We start from the raw sequence: 24,091 nt of genomic DNA, 5'->3' as shown, positions 1-24,091 counted from the left end.
CAGAAACAAATGCATTTGTGAATTCTAATCGAAGTTTAATATGATATTCCTTTTTGCCTTAATTCAGCAGCAAATGACAGTTTTCTTTGTAGACAAATAGCATTACTCTGTGTCATATGTGTTGTGCTAATTTATTCACATGTTAATTTCTGTCATGCAACACTGAGGGAGCAAACAAAGACTTTTCCTTCACTGTTTTAAAAAACTACTACAAATCTAAGAACAGAGTCTAAAAAAAAAACCAAAAACTAAAAGACTACTTGTTAGTTTGGCTCAGTTGGTTTTAAATGTTAATAACACAATGTTGAGGAATGCAAAAGGCGGACCTTAAATGGCAGAAGTGCTGGAGAGTCTGTGGCGAGCACATAACAGATATGATGGCCGAGCTGTACTTTCTTCATTAAAAGTGGGAAGTAAAGCATCGCGGTTATTGGAAGGACTCTGTAAAAATTCTGATCAACCCATGAACACTAGGATCAGATTCAGCTCCATGTTTTGCTCCGATGTGGTGGAAACAGAAGCTGTCCTGCATTAACCCAGAGATGAACAAGTTTTTGTCTTTACAGTTTGTAATGACAAATGTGAGAAACCATGTTATACGTTTCCACTTGGAAAGTAGAGGTAATAGTCAAGTGGTCACACAGATGAAAAAATGCACCAATAATCATTTTATAATTGCATTGCAGCCATGTGTGACTGAAGATTCCCACCTTCAGTCAAGATGCTAAATAATTCTGAACTTTTACAGGGTTTCTAACAAAAATGTTGTATCCACACACAATAATCCACTTTTGCTGCCACCATTTTTCAAGTCTTTCTTGAAACTCATACCTATCCCCCCATGTGATTCAAGCATGCCCAGAAAGAACATATACCACCGAAGTGAATGGCAGTATCAAAATGGGTGTACATGGTTATGTTTTCCTGTTATTCAGAAAAGGTATACCCCACATCTTTTAATCAGGTCTTATTCTCCTTATACTCCTTAAGCCATGAGAAATCCTTAATATTATTTTATACATTCATTTAAGTAAAGAAAGTTAACATTTAAAAACAATTTAAGGCAACCCACAACGTTTTCTAAACAGGAATTGATGGTGTGCACAACAGAATCAATGCAGACACATTGTGGATGGAGTTGGTTTACTTTTCCTGATAATTGCTGCAGAGATCCAAAGCAGAATAATCTGAATAATAAGATAAGCTGATAAATGCATCTGCTCAGCCATTTCTCTACATTTCATATATCTGTATTAACTGATAACATCTTAGTAAATGCAGTAGGACAACAGGATTTAGTATGGCATTCTAATTTTGCTGATATTTTACATTTATCGTTGAAATATATCATTTTTGGTGTGTATTAGTATTAAAATGATTTAAATAGATTTAAAGTAGTTTTTTTTTAGAATTGTTATGGCTCATCAAGATTATTGCTTTTTTTTAATGGAAATTAAAACTAATAAAGCTAAATACTACATGTAATGATAAAAAGCAGTCCTACTGGATGTTTTCTTTTTTGTTCTTTTTAATTATTTATTTTTTTCCCAAGTGCATTCCATTGTTCAGTATCCTGCAGACTTATGAGATTGCCCTTGAACAGTCTACTGTCTCTGCTCTGCTGTTCACCCACAAAACACCTGGGCACATTTCAGAAGCGACGCCTTTGTTTCACATTCAATGATTCAGCTGCAGCTCCTGCCACTGAAGGAGGGTGTAAATGGCATGAAAGTGCTGAATTGAAGCCTCTATAATAAAAGAAAAGGTGATTCTTCAGGCAAGGCAGTGATTCACCTAACGAACTGAACATAAAGCCCTTTTTTCTTGTGGTTGCAACATGAGACTTCACCGAGGGAGCTGCCAATGCCTGTGGGTGTGTTGTAGATGTCTGGCAGCCATGTATGAATGTTACTGTCATATCTGGCAGTACTGTGCAGATGGGAAAGCTCCAAAAAGATTAAAGCCTTACCTACTCTTATTCCAAGCTTACAAAGTCATCATATTCTGTTTCTAACCTGGGTGACAATAAGGACAAGATAAAGTATTTCTAGTTGATCTTCATAAAATAGTTCCAAATCTCTAGTTGCAGTGCCAATGCAGGGTATCATCAAAAATCAAAATTAGACTTGTCCTACGAAGAGATGTGAGCCATGGATTCTTAAGCATTCAAGTACTTAGGTATTCTCAATTATCGGGAATATGTCGTGGTGGCCTCTCTGTAATTAAAGCCTAATCATGATTGTGGATTCAGAGAGGCGTCCTCATAAAGCTTTCATTAGTCTTCCTCCTTGTGATGCCCCTTAGCCACCCAACCCCCTTCAGGAATGGCCAGATAGCCTATTCCCAAAGCAATTCCAGGTATTTTAGGCTTTTTATCAAGGTTACAACCACAAAATACAACATTTACTGCAAAAGAGATAGAGAAACAGTAAAGAAAGGGCATCTCTGGGTTAATCGTTGAGCTCTAATAGCATTTTTTTTTTCTAGAAAATAACTCAAAGTATTTTGAAAAACATCAGAATCAAGTAAGATCACATGGAATTCTTAAGACTAATTGGTTCTTACAAGAAATACTTTTGCAATCTGATTAAAGAAAAATAAAATTCAGAATCAATAAGTCTGAGCACAAAATATTATTTTAGATATGATGAGAAAGAGAGATGAAACATTCCTTTCAACATTTTAAGGCTTAATTGATTTAATCTTTTAGATTTTACAATCTCATACTAAGAAATTAGATGAAAAGGAGCTTTGATGCAAACATATTTGCACCTTAAGAGTAGGGCTTTTTTTTTCTTTTAATCACGAGTCAATGTGGCTGCTAGATTCCTAAAGTTAACAGCCAATCTAAATTTCCACTAGCTGAATTTTTTTTAATGACATACATGCATTAAAAATATGCCTTTGTGAATCTGGTTTGTACCACTAGACTTCCTGTCTTTGGAGCATCACTTCCTTCTTTCACATAATATTATGATCCTGGTGTGTCCTTGCATGTGATTGGCAGCATTGTGTGCCCATAAAACTAAAGTGCTGCCCCTGGCTGGCTGCATGGATCCTCAACAGCACTGACCAGGAGATGGTTAATGTTTGGTTCTCTTTCTCGGGATTCAGCTTTTCATACCTTACAAGGACAAATCACTAAATCATCAACAACGTCAAAGTGGCTAATTTTCACTTAGACCCTTATATTGGGTTGCAAGGTTTTAATTTGAAGCCCTGCTCAAGAGATTTAGGCTATGTCTACATGGCACCGAAGCCTGTTCAGGTGTGAAAATGGTGGCAAAAACTAGAAAGGCTTCAACATCCCCACGACACCGCTGTAGTACATACTACAAGGCTGTGGGGGGCGCTAAAGAGTAACACTTCAAAGCTAGAGCAAAACAACGCATGTGCAGATTAAGGCTCACTGCTTGTTGCAGGAAGTTCACATCGGAAGCAGAGAAGAGAAGATAGCTGAGGATTCACAGCGAAGCAAAAGAGAAACATTTATTTGGACTAATAAAGAAGTTGAGCTTCTTCTTCAAAAAATATGCTTGACTACAAAGCATAAAAAAACTCGAGGAAGGGTGGATTGGGAATCGGCGCATGTTCATCACATTGTCATATCCTCGAGCACATTACCACAGACAGTAGAGGAATCAAACCTATCCACTTTGGTACCTGGCTTCAGACATGGTCGGTTTCATGGAGGCTAATCCCTGGCTACGTGGGGATGAAAAGGTGGTTTGCTAAAATACTTTTGAGTTTTTGCTGCAATCCAGTGTCGTGGGGACGCCCCCTTAAGTCCTCAGACAACTTGAACCAAAGGGTCAGACCAACAGTGATGAGATCTTACCAAGTATCCATAATAATTTTATGAATATTTGTAAATAGATGTGATGACACTGTTTTCATGCAAAAATTTATTAGGTTTTTCTGTCCTAAGCAAGTAGATTTGAATGCCTAAACCTAACCAACTAATCATAACAACAGACTAAAATCAGAGTAAAAGATTTTAATCCTCCAAGGCCTAACACATAAAATATATATAATATAGATATCTTGTTATTTTAACTTTTTATTTCATCTTTAAAGAAAGTCAACCCATTTTTTTCTTATGGATTTAAAAGGGGAAATTTTAATGAAAAGATGTTATTTTAAGTGAAAATAACTAATTCTGGAAAATGTAGCTTGAGATTCTCTGTTTACACTTTCAGGGCAACTTGATTATATGGTGCGATTGTATTCCTTGATTATTTTTTTGAACATGGGTGTGAAAAAAAAATAGAAATACATGTCTCAGGAAACAAATCAGCAGATTACATTTCAAGACCATGAACTTTCATGAGACTTTGCTTTGCCAGAGTTTAATTGGCTTGTTATGACCAAGACTTGTCCACAGTCATTGGTGTTAAAAGGCCAGATGATTTACATTTTAAATAGTAAATTACCTTCAAACTTTGTCCCAACAGCCAGCAGCTATTTATTCCTGGAAGCATCTTCATTACACTCTTGAAACCCTAAAGCTGGAGAAGTTCATTAGGAGATAGCATTTTCAGATAGCTATTCCTTCAGCTCTAACCTGATTAAGGAATGACAGTAAACAGGAGTAGCAGAGGTCAGGTTGAGGTCTGGATGTCAGAGAAAACTTTGAGAAAGAACTGCTTGAAACACTGCTTATACCAAGCAAATCAAAACCTCTGACAGCAAAATTTGTTTTGGTAGGATTCAGCAGACTCATTTGGTTTGTGCTCTGCTCTACTTTGCAACCACACCTGCACAAAACTGACCTTCATGAAACAGTCATGAGAATGAATACAACTTGTCTTGCATTTTCACAAAATATTCATCAACAGAATTTTGCAGCTGACCAGGTAAACAAGTCTCATATTTGGAAACAAATCTTGAGGACTGATGAAGTCCAGCTGTATGCTTTGAGACTTTCTGCTTTAGCCAGTGAAAATTAGAATATAGAAGAACTGATTCTTTCTAATACAACCAATTATTGGAGGGAAACGTCACACACACTTCTACAACAGGTAAAACGATCCTTAAAAAAACATCCTAAGAGAGCCAAGCTGAATGTTGTGAGTTCCTTGATCTAATTAAAATTCAGTTCCAAGATTTCAAAAGTTTCATTCATAATTTGCCACTAAACAAAACAAGACAATGAACAAAAGGACTGTGCACTGTAACATCTATGAGTGTACACCTCTCTTCCTGAATCTGAATGCTTATTCTTCTAAGAAGGCTTTGAATGAAACCACAGGGAAGATCTTGTGTTTGGAGAGAGAACAAGCAGCTGGGGAGGCTGGTGGTCTTAGATCAACCAAAGCACCGTGTGAGAGCACCTGGCTCTGCTATATGCAGCCTGTTTGACAGACATCGCAGACACCTGGAAGCCCAGTGAGAGAGTGCAGTGTAAAAGCCACTGCTGCTCTACAGGGCCATGCATTATGCAGGAAGCTCTCTCTGTCTGTCTCTCCCTCTGCCCCCTGCTCTGCAGTAAAAATAGATCAACAGACCTGAGCGTTCAGCTTTTTTTTTCTTTCTTTTTTTTCCTTTCTTTTTTTATGCCTCTCACTTTTTCTTGGATCTCACCAGGTGCAGTGGCTGTTGGCACCCGCCCCACATTTCTTTGCCTCAGTGTTTGTGTACCTGAGTTTAAACATGCACGTGTTTACACACACACTCTAGAAAGCATGTTTTTGTGTGTGCTTGTCAACCACAGTTTTTTTTTATCATTTTGCCACTGCAGTCAGTTTTTTAATAAAAGTAGGATATCAGTCTCACAATGGTGTTTTAGACTATCACGGTGGGAAGGATATTGGTGGGATGATGTTTACAAATCCTGCTTGGACACTTCATTATCTATACGTTTAAGGTTGTTAAGTTTCCCTTAAGTCAGCTCTCTCTGAAAATGTGTTTTCCTGTTTGATATGGAAGAAACAAATGGGCATGCACAAAGACCTGATGTCAGCTCCAAACAGCATTTATGAACCTGAACATGAAATACGATTTTGCACACTGGCCCTGACAACACAATCTCATTTCCAGCCTGACACACAGACATGTGTGTTGTCAGGACCACTTGACGCCTGATATTTAATGTTCAGATTCATCCCACAGATGCTGGTTGGAGTTTATTGGTGAGAAACTCTTCCTTTTATCAGGTAGCCTTCTGCAGTGGTAAGTGACACCCCAGCTGCAGAAACAGTAAAGAACCTGCTTAAAACAGATGACACTAGGCATATATGACTTTTAAGTTTTTCACTATACACTACAAATGACTGGTTGAGATCATTGAACATCACTGAGCAAAAAAAAAAAAAAGACAAAAACAAAAAAAAAAAAAACAGATATTTTCATTATGATTAAATATGATAAATGTTTCTTAAATCGATCAGTCACATCAAAACCCAAACTATAAAAGTTCAGAAAACCAAATGCAATGCAATAATATTGCAAGTAGACAAAAGAAAAACGGACACAATAGAAGAAGAAAAAAATAACATTTCTGACATTAAAATAACAAAATACAAAGAACCAAAATTCCAAAATATTGTTTGTTTTCTAATTTGTTGATGTGTTTTTTATGTCGCTATCAAATTATTATAAAACTGGTATTTGGAAAGAAGTAATTTCCCTCATTTCTTATTACAGGAAAATCACTATCAAATTATTTCATTGGATCGTGGGCTGATGGATAACAGTGTGGAAAATACACAAAGAACACTGCGTTGATTACTGCACTTTTGGCGGAGGTAGTGTGATGGTGTGGGTTGGCATCATGCTTACTAGAAAAACAAGGCTTGTCATCAGTGGAGACAATCTCACTCAAGAGACATGGTGATGAGATTCTGCAGCCAGAGGCAGTCCTATATCTGCTGGGACGAAACTGTTCTCCAAGATGACAACAACTGATCCCACACAGCAGGTTTTATCAGAGACTACACCTAGAATTTTGAAGTGGAGAGAAAGGGACGGCCTGCCTGCAGTCCAAAACCTCAGCACCAATGAACACTTGTGGGATCAGCTTTGTTGTGCTTGTTTATGAGTGACACAAATACTGGCTGAAGAACGGAATTCCAGCCTAAAACAGTGTGTGACCAGCACTACTTGAGTAGATAGTTCCAAGAGTGTTTTATTTTACCACATGCTACTGAGGCCTCTGTTAAATTGAATAAATTATTAAACTGCCAGTTTGTCTTTTCGATTGAGCTCACCCACATACCCAACTCAGCTGCTCATCCCACAAATAAACTTTCCTTCTAAATGATGCACCATTTAAAAGAGAAATACAGACTTTACAATGGTATAAGATTTATTAATAAGAAGCATTTATGTAACAAAGAAATAATTCACCATACACAAATTTCCTTACTGTTTGAGCTAAAAGAAACATAAGAATCGTCTGCTGTTAGCTTTCAGATTTAGTATCTTACAGCCTTATACAGTTCATGCTAAACATCAGAATCCACCTTGCACAAATATGTTTTGAGGTGGGGATGTATCTTGATAAGGAGATGTGGAAAAGTTGAACCTCAGGCAAAAATGTCTCTGGATGCTGACTTGAATAATAAAAAGAAGTTTATTACAAAAGTTCAGACATCAAAACAGATTTCTGCAGCAAAATCTGGAGGTCCTAAAACCAGAACGAAGACCCAAAGACCTGATGTGTCGTTCTGTCTTATATAGGGTTTAAACAAAGAAAATTCCTCAGTCCTGTATCCTCCAATCATAGAGTTTGCATATAGGATGTTCGTGTGCGTAGAAGACATGTTCGTGTGTGAATCCAGTCTGTAGGACAGAGAACCTTATATGGTGAATCTTGAGTGTGTATCATAAAAATGCTATGCTTAGATCCCTCAGTGGTTAAGTAATTTGTTTAAAATTGATAATTTATTTAAATATTCTCAGAAAAATCCACCCAGCTGCCACCAGAGTCTTAACTTAAGTTAAAGTAGTAAATATTTGTGTATAATTGCATGCATGTGTAAGTATGCATATGCAAACATCATATACACAGAGTAAGAGTAAAGGTCTCCTGTTGCAGAGTGCAAAGGCTCCCTGAAGACCATTGATCCGTGTCTATGACCAGAGAGGTCTCTGACTCCTCCCTGATTGCCATTCGGCTGCTAATTAAACAGTCCGGCTTAACGAGTTCACGTTGATAACAAGGTTGGAAGGAAAGGTCACTCCATCAAGCTTGCTGCAACCAGACCCCGTCAATAACAACCCTGCCTGAGAGGACAGGTACACACTCACAGGGGCAATCATTTAAAAGTTAAAGGTAAAGGCTTTTTAGCGGGATTTAAAAGCTGCATTTACCCAAGTGATCACAGTTTGATAGAGTAAAACAAAAATTCTACCATTAAATATTTGTAATTTTAATATCTTTTTTATCTGTAATTTTTTCTACAATTAGAATGTCAATACCTTTAAATAGCAAATAGACAGTTGTGATCATTTTTTGCATTAGCAGCACTTTCTGTGCATGTTTTTATACCTTTTATCTACAAATTTAAATGAACCATACCCGTTTTCTGAAGCAAAATTACCTTTAAAATCCACTTGATTCTTTAAAATACATCATGTAGAGATGGAATATGAAGCCAAATCATTTTTTTTTTAACTTTGTAAGAATTTTTCTTCCTTTTTGTTTCTTCTTTCTTCAAAATGTGAACCCAGAAAAGCAGTAATAAACTTCTCAGCAACAATTTTAGTTGCAAACTAAAGAAGAAAAGCAAGAAGTAATTGGAATCAAGCAAGTGTACAGGCTGATATTTTTATAACAATGACGGCAGCTACTGGCCAAAAAAAAATATGCTTATTTTATCTTCTGCAGAAATTAATTAAGATAAACCAGCAGTAAATAACAAAAAGACAAACATAAAAAGAACTGTACAGATTTCAGAACTTCTTTCAAGAAGAAGAAAGTGCTGCTTTTGGTGTATTTTTCAAGCGAGCCTGCAAACGTCCAGAGAAACCCAGAGCCAGACATACAAATACATGACCTATATATCCTATCTTGCCCTCTCATCATTTATCTTACAGCGGCAGAATGAGGATAGATTGGTTCAATTAGACTGGCCTTTAATGTAATCTGTTTAATCCATTTCTATCATCAAAGCCAATACCTACCTCTCTCCTCAGAGAGTGGGATTAGTCCTCCGAGTGCATCTCAGAGCAAACGCCTCGGCTATTAAAAAAAACAGCCTCCGAGTTGATCAGATCTCTTCGATACTGGCGATATTTGTTCTTTACAACTGGCTGTGAAGAAAACACAGTCTCAAGTGAAGTTTTAATGGTTGGAGATTTAAGATTCTCATATCCTACGAGAGATTGGAAACACAATTTGGCCCAATGCCCAGCACCACAGTAAAAAGACAACGAAACACTGGGCTTATTTCTTTCATTCTCTTCAGAAACTTGCAATAGATTGATTTTTATTTTCTTAAATGACATAAAAACTTATCGGTTTTTATGTATTACAGATTTCTGTGATAAGGATATTGATTTCTACAATAAAAACCGTAAAAATATATATGATTCATAAACTTTAATGAGATTCTTTAGTAAAAATTGGCGTTGTTTTTCTCTGTTCAGAAGGAAATGAGGAAACTGTTCATGTGATATAAAAAACACGTAACCAAATTTACGATTATTTATCATCTTCTTCTAAGCATTATCTTTATTTCTATTCCTGCTACATGTATCTGAGCTTGTCTTATAGTAGTTCCTATAGAAAATCTAGACAGAGTCCAATGTGAATGGTCAGTTTTCTTCCCTGTGGTTTCAATTTTGAGAATTTTTATTTATTTATTTATTTTTTTCTTCTTTTTTAACTTGTCCTTATCAACATGGTGGCAAACAGAATGATGGTCTGGCTGCAGGGTTGTGCCACGAGGAGCTTTATGGGTAAAAGGCTCCTCTTGAAAATGCATGTATTTCTTTATTTGTTTAAAAATTATATTTTATCTTATTTCTTTGGTATTATGGAATTTATGTAACCTTGCTGGACCTGACCAAACAGGGAAAGCAAAAAAAAAAAAAAAAAAAAAAAGTACAGTAATTGAAGTTATTTCTGTTGACTGTGCAGCCTGTTACAAAAAGTACTATGGGAGGGTCAAGCAAGGCTCAAAGCAGAAAATGTGTTTTAAAGACTTAAACTGCAGTTTACTGTCTGGTTATCTGCTTCAAAAAGTTCTGCGTTCAGAGTGATTTTGAAGTCATATTGTGTTGTTACTTAATCGCCATGTTTCCTCTTTTAAAATGTTTTTAAGGCTGTCATCATTATATATATATATATATATATATGTGTGTGTGTGTGTGTGTCCTATGGTTTATTACTTGAGATATTTTGTATGAAGCACAACAAAACACCCAATTACACTTTGAGATTTTATTGAATCATTTTCTGTTTTCCACAATCCGTTTCAACTATAAATCAGACAGAAGCCCTGTACTTCAGTGACAAGTTCAATGGAGGATTTGTCACATAATCACACACACTGTTCAACATGCACACGTTGCTGTTTCATCAGGTTTTACAACACTAGGACACATGTTTACAAGTTTGCAACAAACATTCACAATTTTATCAAGAAGTGTAAACTCGTCATCCTCACTGGGAAGCAGCATACTTATAGGTTGTGTCTTTTTTAACAATGTGTACTTGTTGCGCAAGCTATCCATCACTTTTTCTACATGCATCCTAAGGTGTGTTGTGGCATGTGTGTCTTCAACATCTTTAATATCAAGCTGACATCTGCCTGTAGTAAATGCAGGTATTTGAACTTCTGCGCACATCATTCCCAAACTTTCCTTGATATCAAAGCCTCGGTCGGCTAAAACAACATCACCAGGCAGCAATTTGTTAAGAAGCCCACAGTTCTCTGTTATATACTTGTCTGAGGCTTGTCCCCCCCATCCCTTTGAAAGAAATGAGATTTGGCCTTGGGGTGTAATTCCTACCAGGTATTTCATTGTGTGTGCACGTGCTTTTAAATCTGACAGGCTCTCAATGTGTATTTCAAAACAGTCAACAATAATTGCAACTCGCTTTCCAAAAGCTTCCAAAAATTGATGTGGCATTGTGTCCAGTAAACAGCGTCTCTCAGGCCAGTGCAACGGAGCAAGATGTGCATGCAACACATTTATGGTTTCAGCAAAGGTAGTGGAAAAAGTTTTATGTGTCGCATTAAAAAGGTAGGAAAGATGATGGACAGGAAGATCAAGCCTCAGACGAATGAGTGTCAGTAAAACCATCTGAAATTGTGATAACTTCTTCGCAGGTGGCAGGAATGGTTTAACAGTGGTAAACATCGACAACAAAATGGCAAAATATGGGAATCCTGTGTAGTACTCTACTTTCTCTGTATCGTCTTTGAAAAATTCCTCATCCATCTTAAACTTGTTCATTGCAGACCTAAGCTCCCTGTTTTCCTGCAAAAGATGGGTTATTTCTGCATTGCTTTGCACACAGAAGTGCCATTCTGTTTTCTTTCTCTTAGCAGCTGGTTCATCCATTTCAGTCTGTTCTCCTAGCTCTTCTCCTTCTACTGCTTCTGCCTCTTCTTTACATTCATGCTCCTCTTCTTTAAGTTCATGCTCCTCCTTTTCAACAGCTCCTGTCTCTGCTTGGACTTCGTCGCTTTCATTTTCATTCATGCTTCTTTGTTTGGTTTGGTCTCCTCCCATGGATGCACTATATCTGTGTTGTGTGCAGGCATCCCAGTCTGAGACTTTGTCTTCGGAGTAACCCAGATGCAGGGATGGAGCCCAATCTGGATGTAACTCGTTCATCTCGTATGCTGGTTTACCTACGAGGTGAGAAAAGTATACACGTTACGTCAGATTATTAAATTTAACACGTGCTCTGAATGCATCAGGCAAACCAGACAGGGCCTTATAGGGATTATTAGGGAAATTTGTAAAGCTTCATTTACAGCTAAAAACAACTTTTAAAAAAACAGCCCTAGTTCCGAATGGGTTACATTCAGTTTCTCGGAATAGTTCAGTCGAGCGCTGTTTGGGTCCCATTCATTCAACTACGCTTCCTTAGCATGCTAGCTAGCTTTGTCGACTGGTGCTAGGCTAAAAACATATACAGGAGCTTTTAATTTTATCAGATACGAAACATAATACGCACAATCGTCTCACTAAGCGAAATGTTCACACTTACCAGAATGAAAATGCCTTGAGCACACTTTCAACCACTTTGAGATATCAGCGAAAGTTATGTCCTTGCGTCTCACGGCGGATATCCACGCCATCCGCCTCCTCCTTGTTACTTCGGACACAAGATTTCCTTGACTTTTTTTCCATGCAGGAAAAGAATAAAAAGACAGCCCGTTTGCTACTTTTTTCCTTTGTCGATCGTGTGAGCGAACATTGCAACCGATTATGCAACAAGTTCTCCCCATCTCGACCACTGTGCCTCACGAGTAGCCTCCAACAACAACAACAACTATTTTTCCCGTGAGCCACCGCGGTGCTAGTATGTCCGTCAGACACGTGACCTAACAAGCAGACACGCCCCCATGCGCCATTCTGGATGTATCTCGGATATAAACAACAAAGACAGGAGGAGCAGAAGTTTAGTTAGTAGTACGTTTTAAATAAGTAAAAACAAAAATAAAAATGACGCGAGGATACCGTACAGGGACAAACTTATCAAGAAGGCCGGGGATCGGTATTTGGCCAAATTGTCGACATAGATCTTTATTAAGCTAAGGATTAGAGCTCCTACGCCACATTACTACCTCCATCCTCATTGGTGGACATAACAAACCACCTTGTTTATGGTATCAGTGTATGAACAGTTCAGAAACTACAAATCTATCAAAGCTCACAGACATTTCAGGAATGGCTGGGTGCAGGATCTGTTCACACTTCCACCACAGTCTCACAGCAAAGGTATGCTAACCTGCTGTTAAAGAGCATCTTTCAGGTTGAATTTTCCACAATATGACGTTTTGAAAAAGTCCGAGAGACACTGTGGCATAAATAAAAGCTTCTTAAAATTTCATTTTTTGTAATTGCACTTAATTCAGCTCGTCTGCGATCCAGTGCTTTAAAAAACATAACTTTTCCTGTCACGTGATACGTGACGTCATGTAAGGTAAACGAGCCCATACGCCAGCGGCTATCAGCTCAGTTTATCGTAGGCATCGGCTGTGTTTTTTACTCCAGACTTCTAATAGTAAAACTAAAGATTTCTGGAACATCACCATGGTGAATACTTGTGTTTGTGCATCCTGCACAAATTCAAGTCTCTCTGGACATCGTGTCCACAGTTTCCCTAACAAGAAGAGCCCCACCTTTCGCTCCTGGGTCAGGTTTGTCCAGGCTAGGCGCCAAGACTTCACTTTCAAGTCCGTTCATCCCAAAAACTCCGTCATTTGCAGCGCACACTTTGTGGAAACGGACTATATGCTTAGTGACCTAACTGCGTTTAAGATGGGGTACAAGACCATGAGGTCAGTGCGTTTAAGGTCTGATGCAGTTCCCACTGTTCATGCTACGGCTAGCATGCTAGCAGCAGCAGGTGCCCCATCACGTCTGCCTTCACCGGGGAAGCCGTGGGCCGCCCATCGGAAACGGGAGACGAGCAGAGTAAGTTTTTCTCTCTGTTTTTTAACCTGTTTATAACCTTTTCTCATAAAACGGAATTGTCCCCTTTTTACTACTTATTATTGAGGACAGTTTCAACATATTTAATCCCGTTTGCAAAGGTGGATTCACTGTGCGTCCAGTAAAGAAGGAGCCATATGGTAAATAATTGAAGGCATCGCGCACATTTTCTTCAAATAATGGCCATCTATTTTCCCGCAGAATTATATAATCCATAAGATTCTGGACCATCTAATATGTGCCTGTGTATTTCAGAGTGTATTTTCTATCTCTATTCTCTCTTTGTAATTCCTGTATGACTGTGTAAATTAATTGAGCTTTATTTACTTCTAGCAACAAGTTTAAATAAGATGTTTTGCTTCTAATAATTAGAACTTATTAAATAAATCCAGGAAGATGATCATAACAGAAAGATGACATTGAGATGGAAGCAAAATATTTTATTTATTATTACAATTTACAGAATAGGAAGACATGTCTTGTATGTGTTACAGGTCAGGCCATCTGAAACCTTGGTAGACACCATGTTCATCAGGGAAAGCTAACCGGATTGCTGAGACAACACATGCTGGAAGAGGTTTCCTCACATGTCGTCCAAGCACTCCATGTGCCCAGCGTACCATCTGCCTGTAGGCAGTATACCTGAACTGTTCATTTTGGGTCAGATCAAGTGGACCATGTTCCTGCTTGAAAGCGCTGTAGGCCACCTGAAGCACCCAGGGGTTCAAACAGCATGCAGAGAACCCAGGATGCTGTCCCACACAAGTAATGCCTTTGGGTTGTGGATGGAGGTCTTCGACGAGGCTCCAAATTGCAGGAATCTCCCTGCAGCATATGCTCTCCTCCGCACTGCTCATGGGCTGACAGTGTCCACATAAACACCTGTAATTAGATAACATGCTGTTAAAGAATTTCTGTTGTTAAATGTAGATACAGTGTTGTAAATATATGTTCAACCATGTAAAGATTTTTATTTTTTTTACTTTTACATACAGGCTTTAAAAATTAAATGTTTATATTTCATCCGTAGTCATAGCTGCTTATAACATGCTGAAACATTTCATGTAATACATAAAGCTGAGATGCCCTTTTTTCTGTTGTCACTGGCCTTGCTGAATATAGGGGGAAGAGGGATTACCAATTGTGGGTGAGAGTTGTGGGCTCTGTTGTTTGGGGGATAAAGTGTTAAGACTGCAGTGCACATGGCATCATATGTGGAATGACCATTATTCAGAAGGGTTTACAATCCAGTTTTAAAAATAGTTTTTCTGTTTTAACAATATCTTTAAACCTCAGAATCAGGCTTTATTTATCATTGGGAAAAAAGTGCAAAATTATACACATCCTGAAAAAGCTGAGACCAAGTGTTGGATTAGAAAAAAAGGTAAGTTTAGCGAAAAAACAAAACAAAAAAAAAACAAGCGATGGATCTGCTCAGCCAGTGCGCAGATCCATCCTTCGTCATGGAACCAGCATCCTGGCGCAACAAATTTTCTTCCAGTTTTTTTTTTTTTTTTTTTTTAAGCGTATTTAAATACCCCATTGAAATAGTCTGCTTCTAAGTTTAGAGAGTGCTGGTAAAACTAAGACATTACAGCACGTACATTCTATGAGGTATTTATGAGTTTAGAACAGCGTGGGCTTTTTTTGCGCACTACACGCACATCCAGTCTGACCAACTTCAGAAAAAAGATTATAACTCTGGTATTCCTTGATCAATCAACACAATTCAGAAAGTTGTTTATAGTCTAAAATGACTGTGTTGCGCTGTTAATTAGGCTACCCGACGTGGATTAGATGATGGAGCCTTAGCGAGGCTACTTTGGGCACTAGCCTACGTATCATCAGATGATTTGATTAGAACAGCGTTTTTCTGTCTACAACTGTGTGAACGGGGTAGCCATTGCACAGCTTTTATAGGCATTATCTGCCACAGAACTATTTTATTTAACCAATGTTTTGTCACGAATCGCTAGTGACATAGTAGCAGCTTGAAGTTGTTTTTTTTGTGGCGAAACGTGATTTTTAAAACAAACCTGTCAGGGCGGGGCAGGACAGGGATGTCTTCCTATCGGCTGCAGTAAGTAAAAGGCTTTAAAATCTATTTGCTATTGCAAACACTGTATTTTTTCACTGGTCTGCAGCATAACCAGGTATTACTTGCCCAATTCAGAAGGCTAATGTGGAAGAAAATTTACGAAACATTTGTATCACTTACCATACTGTTTGATTAATCCTCCAGATGTTTTCAGCTGCCCATGACTGAATCTGCTGCCTGTTTCCCGTCAACGATCTCCTTTGCTGGTTGTCAGTGACTCTGTTTGTAGCTTCAGGTTCAAAACTGTATGGATCCGGTCCTTCACTTCTAAAAATAAAATTATCTTCTTCTTCCTCCATAATCTCACGCCCATTCCGTTCCGTTGTGTTAGCCATAACTGTTGTGTTAGCAATAACGTACATAACAGAGTCCCTTACGTGACGTCACTTCCGGCAAAACAGATTTTTACAGTCATTTGAGCAGTTTTTAATAGTCCATAACCGATTTCTTTATTTTCTTATTCACGGACTTCAACAAAAACTAAATAGATATTAACTATAAAATATGCATAATCCAAACCATTAATCATGCTCTTAACCTGCCAGTTGCTCTTTAAGTGAAGTTATGCCTGGTGGTTAGGGTTACTTTACTTGTTTTGCCTGATTTTCTTTACTTATTTAAACTGTGGGTATAAATGATTTATGTGTATTACGATATTGCAAAAGAAACAACTTCATATTTATATTACAGAAGTCAGACAAAGTTGAACATGGTCAAATAATAATACCACATTTTCATACAACAAAATTACTCAAGCAAATATGTCAATCTGGCATCAGCCTGTAAACCAGAAACTGTAATAATATAGACATCCTTATAAATGAAGCAAAATATAGCAAATGATTGAACATTGTTGTAAACTGTAGTTGTCTGCCTGCCAATGTGTTGTCTACAGGTCCTGTGCTCCCAGCACCTGGCTGACCCTCCACTGAAGTCCTGGGTCATCATTGAGCCATATCATCACGTATGGCTGGGATAACATGAGACATGCACACATGTTGCCGCTATGCTGTTTAAGCTGGAGGCGGTTGTCACTGTTTTTATTTATATTCCATGGCTTTCACATATTTTGTATTTTCTTTTATTGCTATTGTATCTGTTTACAATTGTGCTGCTACTGTTTATTCTGACTGAATTTCAATTACAATTACATATCTGAATAAGTAAAACTGTCAAGCTTCTCATTTGGTTAACAATCATATTTCCTATTCAGTGTTTTTCTCCACAAGATTTTTTTTAATGGAATTAGTGATGAAGAGTCATTTTCATGATCAAAACTGACACTGGTTATTTATGTGCTTAAGAGAGGCAACGAAGAGTCAAGAAGACTTCAAAAATGCTATTGACATACATTATTCATGTTTAAGTCATGTACAAAAACATAAAAAAAACTTGCACATTTTTGCATGAAGAAATGTGAAAAGAAAACTTCCAAAAGCCTAATTGTATACAAACATCATTGTCATCATGTGTCTCGTTCTCTCTGATCAGCTGATCACCTTCTTCTCCAGCCTTATGTGTCCCCTCTCTGGTCGGTAACAGACCGCTTTCCTCTCTAGCATCAGATGTTCCCTCCTCACTCATTTGCTGACTGCTTTTTCCTTAAGCATCAGGTGTCCCCTCCTTGGTCTATAGCTCTCCAGTGTCTGCATCCTGGTGGACCCCCATCTCTGCTGCCTGCAGTGTCTCTTTCTTCGGTTGATTCCGTCTACTTCGTCTTGCAGAGTGTGCAGCATTTGTGGGTGCACCAGATGAGTGTCCCAGATGTTGGGAAGGTGCCCAGTCTGGATCAGCCTTCATCATTTCATGAGCTGGTTGACCTGCAATCACATATTTGGTTTTATTTAAAAACTAGTTAACATTGTGAAGCATCCAATCTTAACCACTTAGTCCGACCAGTTAACCATCCCATCAGATCTCTCAGAGCACAAGAGAAAATCTCATGCATTGGTACATATTTGTGTTATTATGTATTCTTGTTGTTTACCTGTATATTTAAAATAATTTTCTCTGTGGCATTTACAAGATGATTAAATAAACTAAACACTGATCTAACATAAACAGATTAACCTGTTTCTATTTCCCTCTTTGCCTGTAGTTTACAAGTGAAGTTAGCCAATGTGAATAGAGCGACTTTAGAAAGCAAAAAAATAGCATATTTATTATAAAATAAACATCAACAACAAAAAACTACTTGCCTTTATGAAAATGACAAGAGCAAACGTATGAATTGAGAGATGACGTTGAAAGGGATGTCCTTCTGTCTCATCACTGCGAGCCAAGCCATCCAACACCTCTTTGTTACTTTCTCAACCTGCTGTTCACAGCTGCTTTTCCAATTGGGAAGCTGAAAAAAATCTAACGTGGCCAACTTTACTACCATTTTTGTAGTGTGTAGACTAGTGGCAGCCTTTCACACAACACGATTTGTCCCATTTTATCAGAGATAACGCCGCAGGCAAAGACGATGCAAAATATTGAGTTTTTTTACAACGAGTAACCAACCAAAATGGCGATTCGACCCACAAAACACTGCGGCTATCCCGGGCGTTATGTCATCTCACAAAGACAGATAACAGCAGCCTACACAGTACACATAAAAAAGGAAATACAATAAAATAAAAGTTGTGTGAGTATATATTTTGCTCTGTGTAGTTAGTAAGATGAGTTCTAGAGCCAGCACCTGCTGATTATAATTTATTGGCATTTCACAAAAAATGCCAGTAAAAGTTATCGCTTTCACCTCATCAGAGCTGTGAAGCGTAAACAACCATCTAACGATGAATCAATGTTTATGTTACTAAACTAAATTTGTGTGGAATATTGTTTCAGAAGGTTTAAAGTTGCTTCCGAATTCTTAAAATCATACAGTATGGTCACACTGTTTCCATGGATCTTGCACTTAATGCAAACCAAGCTAACAGTTCATTTGTCTGTTAACTAGTTTAGTTAGCCCAGTAACAAAACTGGCAGTGTGTGTGTTTGAATATTAGCATAATCTACACGTAACTTATCAGGTGCATGTCATTAACTTTCTAAAACTTAAAATGCTCTAATATCATAACTTGATTAAAGAATGCTGAAAAAAACAGCATTAGAGCTTTTTTTGGTAATCATTATTTTCATTTCAAGGTTTTACTCGTTATACAAATTTAAAAATATGGATAAGGACCCAGGGGTCCACATTCAAAGATCCATGACAAAATTCCCCCTGCAAAAAATGACATGGCTTTCAATGAGGCAACAGGATTGTTTTGTAAATTCATGGATTTCATCCAGCAGCTGCAGTCTGCTTCTACCTGCTGAGATTTCCGCAGGGAAGTGGGATTTTCTACTCAAATGCCTATCTATCCATCCCCCAAGCCTGTATCTCTCTGTACTCACTCTGTCAGAGGAAGCAGAAAAAAAAAGAAAAAAAAATCAGTGTGCAGGTATACACTCTGCCTACATATATTTTTCCTTTGGTTGGAATGAATTTAAAAAGCATATAATAACACACTCGTATATATCCTTTTCCACAATCCATGACTTACATTCACATTTCAAAACTGTTATTTATTTTTAACCAGGTAAGAAATCGTGATTTTTTTTTCTCCTGCGCCTGCCTTCACGATAAAACCTCACTTTAAATCCAGTATTTGTAATAAGTCTCTCTCTCATATAGTGTGGATTACCTGTGTGATTGCTTTCCAGGAGAATTCCCCATGCAGCATTAGCAACACTGCTCGTCACAGTCGATGCATCCTCCGCTGCTCTTTTTTACTGTGCCGAGGATGCCTGCAGATATTAAAGCTATACATGATGCTGCTTGTCTGAGTCCATTAACTTTGTCTTTTTAATGGCTTCTGCATGTGTGTATGTGTGTGTGGATACAGTAATAAGACTCAGTGGTATAGACTTGGTGATACATTGGTCATGTCTGGGTAAACACATGTTGACAATGTTGTCCTGCAAAGGATGGCTCAGCTACACACATATACACATCCAGGAATGGACAGTGACTTGAGTGCAGCTGACAGATTTGATCAAAGCTGATTGATTGGAAGACACAAGGCATGGCTCCACATAGTAACACAGTGGGGTTTGATGGTGGTGAGGCTCTTTTACTGGATAAAGATGTCCGACACCTTACCACCCCCACTTTCAGAACACGAGGCCTATTGCAAATCATATTTGACAACAGATATTGATCAGATGAATGGGAAAGATCAATGCTTGTTGACTGGGACAAGAATACAAGCCCATGCCTTAAATTAAGACTCAAGTGAGGTTTAGCAGATGTCCTTTTTTTTTCTTCTTACTTTGTGTATTTAATAAGACAGCAAATATTCATACATTCTCACCTATTTCGATAAATATTTTAATGATGCTGTTTAGCTATTTATTTGACCACATTTAATATATCAGTATGCCCCACTACGTGACATTTAACAAGGGAATGAGTTGATAATATCAATCTGCGTCTACTGTCTGCAACTCAATCCTTTTAGGCACATACTATAACATCTATACGTGTATTTACTGCTATCTACTGGTTAATGCATGCAAGTGCAAGCATGTTAATCTAGTATGCCACCTTTACAGCTATAAGATTTCACCTCCAGTCATGCCGAAAGTTACAGCACAGAATTATTCATACCAGAGGGCCAGGCAGTGGCACAGACCAGGAATAGGGTGGCACATGTAAATCAGACATTTATAAAATGGGTCTAGGTTTTAGGAAATAATCAAGCAACTAAAGAGGTAATGCAAAAAGTAAAGCAATGTTTGTAAAAGCAAAACAGCCAATGATATTTTCTCATCAGCAACTATTTACTGAGGATGATGCTGCGTTGTGTGGCTTTAATCACTGCTGCACAAACACTTAATAAGGAAAAAAAATAGCTTTGATTAGTGTTTCTTTTGCATTCTTGACCAGTTTACCCTGCACAGTCATCACATCTTGTAGTTTTGTGACTTTTACATGACTTTTCATGAAATGTAAACAGCTTGGACCGACAAATATCATCTCTCTTGGTGGCATTTGGCGAGATTATGCAATACGAATGCTGCATTATGATCAAGAACATGGTAATGTTCATATATAACTAAAACATTACAAGCTGTATGTATTGAAATATTCTGTTTCTTTTACCACATTAGGTGATCTTTAGTAGTCAATAGACCAATGTTGAGTTTTATTTTGAGTTTATTGTCACCTGTCATCTTTATAAAACCACATATGAAAGCACAAAGGCTCATGAAGACTGTAAAACTCAGATAAATCAGTTGTCAGTAACTGTGGTGCTTCAGCCTTAATTTAATTCCATGTAATAGCTTTAAGGGGCTGGAAGGCAGTCTTATCTTGTCTGTTAATGTGTAATTTGTTGGTTAAATTCAGACAAACTCACTGTGTACCTTGTCCGACAGACACAGTGGAATCTCCCCTAGTTTCTTGTCAAACGTTCATTGCTTCCTGTTTTATTTAGACATAGAAAACCTCTTATTTCAGAAGCTTCACTTCATATTGTCCTCTCTCTGCTGGGATTTTTGCTGTGTGGTATTTTTAACTTCTGCTGCATGTTTTGTGGACTTTTCTTCTGCCCGGTGATCGCTGGTTACTGCTGCTGCCTGTTTCTCTGTCTGACTGACTGGCTGAGCCTCTGCCTGATCCCATCGACTTGCTCTGACTCCAGGTTTGGTGGTTTAGTTCTCCTGTTGTTACAGAAACATGGCTGTGCGGCTCTTTGAAGGCAAAGATCATGCAGCTTCTTACCTGCAGTACAGAGTGGCACCACAAGAACTAATCAGCAAGATTATGGACTATATGAAGAAAAAGGTATTTGTTTTTCCTTTTCCAGGCAGCAGTGACTATTTACACCCTGTCTTGCACTTAATTGTTTTAGTGCTTGCAGATCATTTTCAGATGCTTTTTGTTTTTTGCTATCAGCAGTGAACAGTCTTTTCTTTGCATGTTGTATCCACTCAGACACAAAATCAGTTTAAACTTGCAGTGGATGTGGGCTGTGGCTCAGGACAGGGGACAATCCTCTTGGCTCCATACTTCACCACAGTGGTTGGAACAGACATCAGCCCTGCTCAGCTGGAGGCAGCATCAGCCAATAGTAGACCACCGAATGTCTCATACAGGTAAGCAGGGAAAAAATAAAATGTAGGAAAGGGTTTTTTTTAAAAAGAAAAGAACAGGGTAATGTAACTATATAACATTAACCTTTTAATTTTCTCTCTTTCCACTTCTACCACAGAGAGTGTCCGGCAGAGGAGCTGCCATTTGCAGCTGGAGAGGTGGACCTTGTCACAGCCATGACAGCAGCCCATTGGTTCGACCGCCCACGGTTCCTCCAGGAGGCTGATAGGGTGCTTCGATCTGGAGGCTGCCTGGCCCTCTTGAGCTACTCCTTAAGCATGACTCTGGAGTACGGGGACGTCTCTGATGCGCTCAATGACATCTGCAAAGAGGTCCATCTCAACCCAGACATCTTAGATCATAGGATCATGAGATTAAAAGGATAAAAGGACATATCTTTATTTCCTGGAACCAAGCAAGAATAAGCTGTATTGTGGAAAATGTAGGACTAGATTTTTGGTGCTTAACCAGCTGCTTTATAGACATTTCTTCTGAGACTATAGTTGTCAGCAGCATTGAATGAAAAATGACAAAAGTAACTGATACAGGAAAATAAGTACATTTCAGAAAACATAATACCAAAGAAAGCAGAAAACATTAAATGCTGCAAAACACAATTTTATTTGGAAATTTGTGTTTATACCTTCTGAAAAGTCTTTTTTTTCCTTGGGCACATTTACCAATTGGATTTAATGGGAAAATGTTTCCAAACTTTTGACTGGTACTGTCTCACAACCACCATCTGACATTTACACCAACATCCTTTTAAAAGATGTACTAATCAAAGAAAACAAATACTGTCCCCCTCACCATTTTTAAATCCTCTTTTATTTCTGTTCCAGTTTTACGCTGCCCTGATTCCTTATCGAAGTCCTTATCTGGGACCCAGCTCCATGAACATCTATCTGGACATGTTTAACTCCTGCACTTACCAGGACAAAGAGTGGTGAGTGTTTATTGACGGCCCCCATTATGCACACATTGTAAAGACTTAGCACCGCTACGTTCAGTTTACACTCATCATGACGACTAATGTGTGTGTCTAGGAACGAGTGCTTGCATGTAAAAAGGACCCTGCCACTGAGAGGATATATCGGCATGGTGAAGACCTTCTCCAACTACCAGAAACTGAAAGAGAAGGACCCTGCTGAGGCTGAACGTCTCTCCAATGACATACAGAACAAGTGAGATATTAACCTCCAACTCATCCGCCAGTCTAATCGTTAACATTTGGCCTTGAGCTCTTTCCTCCAATCACTTGGCACTAAATACTGGTCTTATAATCCTCACCTAAATGAATTTATCACTATCAAAAACTGCTGAAATTCATCTTTGAATGCTGTCACAGTCTCATGCATTAATCAGAAAATCCAAGCATTGCTTGACTAAGCTTAACTATTGAAGGCTTTTACTGCTTTGATAACATAGCCTTCATTAATTCCCCTGCCATGACAGGACAGAACAGCCCAGCAAGCACAATATATGGAGCAGAAGTGCTGAGCTGTAACTTTAACAGTTTGACATTGTATAAAATTACTATGACAGTTTAAAAACATGTTCACACAGTTTTGCGTTCTATCTCTTGAGACAGTTTGTTTTTATTTGCTCCTTCAGTTGATCCATAAAATTGAAAATCTGATCTAACCATTCTGTCCTCTGTCCCAGGTTGCTGTCTGCCATGAAGGCTTCCTCTCCTGACACCGAGGTTACAATGGTTGTTCATTATTTTTACTGGCTGGCATGCAAACCTTGATGTTTCTGGCTAAATCTTAGACAGAAAAGTTTCTTGGTCTTTTTTTAAAATATTTAATTAAATTGTTACTCATTAAATATACTGGTTGTAATGATTTCAGACTCCAAAAAGCACCAATGATACTACATAAGCAATCAGGGGTTATAGTCCTGGTGTGAAAGCATACATTGTCTTTGAGAAGTTCTCATTCATCCAGGTGATGATATTCCATCCCAGATAGGTAAAAAATGTTTGGCTTAATCTGCAGTTTTGTTTGGCCCATAGTTGGCCTTAAATTATGACTTATGACTGTGTGAATGTTGCTGCCAAAACCGCATTTCTACCAGGATCTCAACATAATCTAGATACAGGTCAGCTTCTCATACTTGGACTATTTCTGGCCAACACAACACTTGTTATAATCTACGCTCAGGCCGACAGCTGACATCTGTCCTACATCTGTACTACATCTGTTGAAGGCAACATTTTCCATTGCTATAACTTAGCCATAAGT

The 24,091-nt window shown here is 38.2% G+C and overlaps 2 protein-coding genes across 2 annotated transcripts; one reads left to right on the top strand and one right to left on the bottom strand.

Annotated features, from left to right (window-relative positions):
* Positions 1 to 10,372: 10,372 nt before the first annotated feature.
* LOC121635838 lies at positions 10,373 to 12,477 on the bottom strand. Its single transcript, XM_041979195.1, has 2 exons — positions 12,170 to 12,477; positions 10,373 to 11,807 (listed from the first exon to the last, which is right to left on the bottom strand). Exons 1-2 carry the CDS (start codon positions 12,408 to 12,410, stop codon positions 10,501 to 10,503), a joined length of 1,548 nt encoding a protein of 515 aa, XP_041835129.1. The 5' UTR covers positions 12,411 to 12,477; the 3' UTR covers positions 10,373 to 10,500.
* An 8,638-nt stretch (positions 12,478 to 21,115) lies between these two features.
* On the top strand, positions 21,116 to 23,668 carry LOC121635900 (putative methyltransferase DDB_G0268948). Its single transcript, XM_041979302.1, has 6 exons — positions 21,116 to 21,536; positions 21,687 to 21,847; positions 21,964 to 22,177; positions 22,688 to 22,791; positions 22,892 to 23,029; positions 23,511 to 23,668. Exons 1-6 carry the CDS (start codon positions 21,429 to 21,431, stop codon positions 23,596 to 23,598), a joined length of 813 nt encoding a protein of 270 aa, XP_041835236.1. The 5' UTR covers positions 21,116 to 21,428; the 3' UTR covers positions 23,599 to 23,668.
* The last annotated feature ends 423 nt before the right edge of the window (positions 23,669 to 24,091 follow it).

The sequence above is a fragment of the Melanotaenia boesemani genome, chromosome 24, assembly GCF_017639745.1.
Source record: "Melanotaenia boesemani isolate fMelBoe1 chromosome 24, fMelBoe1.pri, whole genome shotgun sequence".
Lineage (NCBI taxonomy): Eukaryota > Metazoa > Chordata > Actinopteri > Atheriniformes > Melanotaeniidae > Melanotaenia > Melanotaenia boesemani.
This window is presented reverse-complemented; position numbering and strand designations above follow the sequence as displayed.

Excerpts from the sequence above, each read along its gene's own strand:
- LOC121635838 (XM_041979195.1), bottom strand. The coding sequence starts at position 12,410 with ATGGGGAGAACTTGTTGCATAATCGGTTGCAATGTTCGCTCACACGAT. Across the intron at positions 11,808-12,169 it reads CTCAAGGCATTTTCATTCTG|GTAAACCAGCATACGAGATG; the intron begins GTAAGTGTGAAC and ends CTCACCTCGTAG.
- LOC121635900 (XM_041979302.1), top strand. The coding sequence starts at position 21,429 with ATGGCTGTGCGGCTCTTTGAAGGCAAAGATCATGCAGCTTCTTACCTG. Across the intron at positions 21,537-21,686 it reads TGGACTATATGAAGAAAAAG|ACACAAAATCAGTTTAAACT; the intron begins GTATTTGTTTTT and ends GTATCCACTCAG. Across the intron at positions 21,848-21,963 it reads CCACCGAATGTCTCATACAG|AGAGTGTCCGGCAGAGGAGC; the intron begins GTAAGCAGGGAA and ends CTTCTACCACAG.